The sequence below is a fragment of the Physeter macrocephalus genome, chromosome 14 (genome assembly GCF_002837175.3).
Source record: "Physeter macrocephalus isolate SW-GA chromosome 14, ASM283717v5, whole genome shotgun sequence".
NCBI classification, from domain to species: domain Eukaryota; kingdom Metazoa; phylum Chordata; class Mammalia; order Artiodactyla; family Physeteridae; genus Physeter; species Physeter macrocephalus.
The window spans coordinates 22,726,013-22,732,012 of NC_041227.1; the positions used below are offsets into that span (position 1 = coordinate 22,726,013).

General features: G+C 38.2%; 1 protein-coding gene across 1 annotated transcript in view; it reads left to right on the top strand.

Moving 5' to 3' along the window:
* PIGU (phosphatidylinositol glycan anchor biosynthesis class U) overlaps nucleotides 1-6,000 on the top strand; it is a 120,674-nt gene that overhangs the window by 7,347 nt on the left and 107,327 nt on the right. Inside the window, exon 2 of the mRNA XM_024128344.3 lies at nucleotides 1,711-1,775. Coding sequence (XP_023984112.1) covers nucleotides 1,711-1,775 — 65 coding nt within the window. The remainder of the gene's footprint in view (nucleotides 1-1,710; nucleotides 1,776-6,000) is intronic.

A 6,000-nucleotide genomic window follows, 5' to 3' on the forward strand; every position in this document is an offset into this window, starting at 1 on the left:
ATGGTGATTATCTATTTCCATCTTTCCTTCTACATTTGGTACTTAGAGTTCTCTTTAAGGAAGAGTTTTCTTTTCTCTTTCACTTGTTTATTTATTCAATTATTTATAGCATAGTATGATTTTTAACTATAAAGTGCTTCTCTCTATCTAGGTATCTATCCACATATACATATATGTATATACATCACAATTCATTTACATAAATCTCCATTAATGAACGTTGGGGTTTTAAAAATTTTTTAGTACTCTGAGCATGATAATGAACATATTTCTTTGGGCACCTGTCCAATTATTTCCATAGGATAAATTGCCCTAAGAGCAATTGTTTCTGGGGCAAAAGGCACACATTAAAAAAGTACCTGTTGGGGCTTCCCTGGTGGCGCAGTGGTTAAGAATCCGCCTGCCAATGCAGGGGACACGGGTTCGAGCCCTGGTCCGGGAAGATCCCACATGCTGCGGAGCACTAAACCCGTGAGCCACAACTACTGAGCCTGTGCTCTAGAGCCTGTGAGCCACAACTACTGAGCCCGCATGACACAACTAATGAAGCCCACATGCCTAGAGCCCATGCTCCACAACAAGAGAAGCCACCGCAATAAGAAGACTGCACACCGCAATGAAGAGTAGCCCCTGCTTGCCGCAACTAGAGAAAGCCCGCACGCAGCAATGAAGACCCAATGCAGCTAAAAATAATAAAAAGAAAAAAAAAGTACCTGTTGCCTGTAGAAAAATTAATACAAATGTCACTCAAACAATCAGCATATGAGAGTGGCTGCCCATTTTCCTTCTCTGTGGACATTTCTCACATCTTCTAATTTGTTATCTTATTGTTTTTATTTATTTTTTGGCTGCATTGGGTCTTCGTTGCTGTGCGCGGGCTTTGTCTAGTTGAGGCGAGTGGGGACTACTCTTCGTTGTGGTATGCAGGCTTCTCATTGCGGTGGCTTCTCTTGCTGCGGAGCACGGGCTCTAGGCACGCAGGCTTCAGTAGTTGCAGCACGTGGGCTCAGTAGTTGCAGCACATGGACCCTAGTGCGTGTAGGCTTCAGTAGTTGTGGCACACGGACTTAGTTGCTCCGAGTCATGTGGGATCTTCCTGGACCAGGGATCTAACCCGCGTCCCCTACGTTGGCCACCAGGGAAGTCCTGTTATCTTATTGTTTTTTGGAATGGGGCAGAATATATATAAATGAAACACTTTTTTAAAAATTATTTTTTTGGCCGCACCATGCGTCTTCCAGGATCTTAGTTCCCCTACCAGGGATTGAACCTGGGACCCTGGCAGTGAAAGCGCCAAGTCCTAACTATTGGACCGCCAGGGAGTTCCCAAACAAAACACTTTTTAGAGTGGGTGGAAGTTACAAGGAGATCGAAGGAAGTTTATAGTTTAATATAATTTTTATATATTTTATATTATATATTATAATATATATAATATATATTAATATAAATATATTTTATATTATTTTAGTTTAATATAAAATTTTCTCATAATGAGTGCTGCCCCACAATGAAAAAAGATGCTCTGTATAGAAAAAAGTTGACCATCATCTGAAATCAAGACTTAAATTCACTCGCTGGGAATGAGGTAAAGGGGGTTAGACAAACTGTGAAGCCCTTCTTGTTCCTGGGAGTATCTAACACTTTGGATTATGGCCAATCTGCATATGTCTCTAAAGTAAGAGTGAACTTGGATGTCTTACTTTTCAGTGGTTGAAGGCCTCTCACTGTTGGACTTGGGAGTGTCTCCGTATTCTGGAGCAGTATTTCATGAAGTAAGTGTTCTTGTTTTCTTTTTGGCGTACTAAGAGTAGTTTATAGTCACAAATGCCAAAGGCTAACTCTGTTTTGTACAAACATTTAAAGGATCTATTTTTGAAAATCATATTTAGAAACAGCCCTTTTTTAGATGCCCTCTGCTTAAGAAGGAGGTTTCGCAATTGCAGTGGAAATGATCCAGATTAAGATTGTAATTTGGGGAAGCAGATGAGACTTCTGTAGAAGTTATCATTTATATTGGCAAATAAATTGTAAACAGTTCCCAGTTCATGAATAGGTTATATGCTAATTGGCACGTAATTGGTTCTTTGGAACATACTTTCCCATGAAAACTGTGCCAGCAACGTTGGTTTCTTAGAAAGCCCACAAAAGCTGTTTAATCCATAAAATTAGTTCTTAAGAATAGTAAAATCACTCTTAGGTCACCATCATCTCTCAACAGCTTCCTGACAAGTCTTTCTGCATTCAGTCTTGCTCCTTTACTTCTTATTCTGCAGTCAGAGCCATCTTTCTGAAATATGAATCTGATTTTGTCACTGTCCTGCTCAACACTGATCTCAGGATAAAATCCAAACACCTTAGGATGCATACAAAGCCCTGTGGGCCCCACTCATCACCCCAACCACATGTCTTTCCACTTCCCTCTCCCCACTTTTATTGGCTTTATCATTTAGAATAGAAGTCTTCTAATTTGGCATTTTTACCCCTAATTTTTACAATTGTCTCCCTCATACCTACTTTGAGAACAATTTTTTTTGGTTCTTCTATCTAGTCTTTTTAAAACGTTCAACTTGATTCTCATGGAGATAACTCTTACATTCATATTTCGTTACCGTTGTATTACTATCTAACTGAACCATAATAACAAGAACTACTAGCTGAAACAGGTTAGGAACAATTTAAGAGACTCTTAATGAGCACACAGTTCAATTATTGGGAATGGATGTGTGTGGGCATATGCAAGCATAGCCCACTAGCCAGTGGTATGTGCTGTGGGCCTTGGGCAGTATGTTTTCTAGACAGACTAGGAACCCTCTGAGAGAGTTCTGACATGCTTTTATTATGCTCCAGCATCATATTCCCTTACCTATATCTTTGCTCATGTTGTTATCTTCTTATGGAGGGCCATTCTTCCTTCTTTTTGTGGTTGACTCTACTATTCAGATATTAGCTTTGGTTTTGCCTCCCCCAGAAAGCCATCCCTCATCACCTTAGACTAAGTTAGGTGTTTCTCCTATGTCTTCCAAAACATCTGTGCTTACCCTTTTCATGGCTCATATCATACTCTTGAAATTGCCTCTGTACTTGTTTTACCCACTGTGATGTATGCTCCTCAGAATGTGTTCTGGCACCCTTTCATCACTTATTCCTAGTGCTGAGGTCTGTATCTGCATATGTATTCCAACCCCTCCTTCCCTTCTCTATTTCCTTTAACAAAGATTTGTTAAGTACACACCAAATGCCAGCTACCCTGCTAGGTGCTAGGGATATAAAACAAGACACAGTCCTTGGCGTTATTATACTTGTATTTCTAAGAGAAACAGACAATAAGTTAGTAAAAAAGAAACAGATTTCAGAGCAAAGAATGTTGCCAGGAATAAAGAAGTTCACTTCATCATGATTAAGGGGTCAATTCGTCAAGAAGACATAACAATCCTAATGTTTATGCACCTAATAATAGAGTTTCAAAATACATGAAGACTGATAGAACTGCAAGGAGAAATAGACAAATCCCCCAATAGTCTGAGATTTCAGTATCCCTGTCAATGACTGATAGAACAAGCAGACAGAAAGTCAACAAAGATTTAGAAGACTTGAACAACACACCAACCAACTTGACCTCATTGACATTTACAGAACATTGCATCCAATAAAAGCCAAACACATAATCTTTTCAAGTATACATTTGCAAGATAGACCATATTCTGAGCCATAAAGCAAGGCTCAATAAATTTAAAAGGATTGACGTCATACACAGTATATTCTCTAACCTCAGTGGACTTAGATGAAAAATTAATACCAGAAAGATACCTGGAAAATCCCCAAATATTTGGAAACTAAGTAACATATTCCTCAATAACTCATGATCAAAGAAGAAATCAGAAGGGAAATTAGAAAGTATTTCGAACTGAATGAAATGAAAACACAACCTATCAAAATATGTGGGATGTTGCTAAAGCAGTACTTGGGGGAAATTTATGGTGTTAAATGCCTGTATTGAAAAAGAAGAAAGGTCTCAAATCACTGACCTCAGTTTCTACCCTAAGAAGCTAGAAAAAGAAGATAAATTAAACTCAAAGTAAGCAGAATAAAAGGAATAATAAAGATCTGAGAGGAAACAAATGAAACAGAAAGCAGAAAATATTGAAAGTCATGGAAACAAAGTTGGTTCTTTGGGATGAATGTAAAATTGGTAAACATTTGGGAATGGTGGATATGTTCACAATCTTGACTGAGGTGATGATTTCATGGGTGTATTCATAGGTCAGAACATATCAAGTTGTATACTTTGAAAATGTGCAGTTTATTTTATACCAACTATACCTCCATAAAGCTAAATTTTGAAAAATATGATTTCACTTAAATGGTAAGTGTATGTAGAATAATAAAGCTGAGTAAAAGGATAAAGAGTGATGGTCATGTGTATGGCTATTTTAGATAGTGTGTGTAGGTAAGGCACTCTGAGGAAGTGAAATTTGAATAAGAGATCTAAATGAATCAAGCAAGCCATATGATAACCCTAATTTGGAAATGAGCTTGGCATTTGTGAGTTGCAGAAAGATGGCCAGTGTTGCTAAGGCAGAATGAGCAAAGAGGAGAGTAATAGAGATAAGCTGTAAGAAATTAGGGATCTGATTATGTAGGACTTTTTATAGAAATGTTTAGGAGTTTGGATTTTCTTTCTATCTATCTAAGTATCTATCTTTTTTCCCCACTTTTATTGAGATATAATTGACTTACAGCACTGTGTAAGTTTAAGGTGTACAGCAGAATGATTTGACTTTTATACCTCAGGAAATGACGACCACAGTAAGTTTAGTGAACATCCATTATCTCATAGAGATACAACATCAACGAAATAGAAAAAAAATTTTTTTCCTTGTGATGCAAACTCTTAGGAGTTACTCTCTTAACAACTTTCATATATAACGTACAGCAGTGTTAATTATATTTATCATTTGTTGTACATTACATCCTTAGTACTTATTTATCTTATAACTGGAAATTTGTACCTTTTGACCATCTTCATCCAGTTTCTCCTCCCCCTCGGGTAACCACAAATCTGATCTCTTTTTCTATAAGTTTGTTTCTTTGTTTTTGAAGTATAATTGACCTACAACACTATGTTAGATCCTGATATATAACACAGTGGATCGATATTTCTATACATTTTTATTTTATTTTTAAAAATATTTATTTATTTTATTATTTATTTATTTTTTTGGCTGCATCGGGTCTTAGTTGCAGCACATGGGGTCTTCGTTGAGGTGTGTGGGATATTTTGTTATTTCACAGGCTCTTTGTTGTGGCATGAGGGCTTCTCTCTAGTTGTGGCGTGCAAGTTTTCTCTATCTAGTTGTGGTACGTGGGCTCCAGGGCGTATGGGCTCTGTAGTGTGCCGCACGTGGGCTCTCTTGTTGAGGTGTGTGAGCTCAATAGTTGTGGTGTGAGGGCTTAGTTGCCCTGCGGCATGTGGGATCTTAGTTCCCTGACCAGGGATGGAACCCGTGTCCCCTGCATTGGAAGGCGGATTCTTTCTTTCTTTTTTTCTTTTTTAACATCCTTATTGGAGTATAGTTGCTTTACAATGGTGTGTTAGTTTCTGCTTTATAACAAAGTGAATCAGCTATACATATATCCCCATATCTCTTCCCTCTTGTGTCTCCTTCCCTCCCACCCTCCCTATCCCAATCCTCTAGGTGGTCACAGAGCACCAAGCTGATCTCCCTGTGCTATGTGTCTGCTTCCAACTAGCTATCTATTTTACGTTTGGTAGTGTATATATGTCCATGCCACTCTCTCACTTTGTCCCAGCTTACCCTTCCCCCTCCCCATGTCCTCAAGTCCATTCTCTAGTAGCTCTGTGTCTTTATTCCCATACTGCCCCTAGGTTCTTCATGACCTTTCTTTTTTTTTTTTTTTTAGATTCCATATATATGTGTTAGCATGCGATATTTGTTTTTCTCTTTCTGACTTAATTCACTCTGTATGACAGACTCT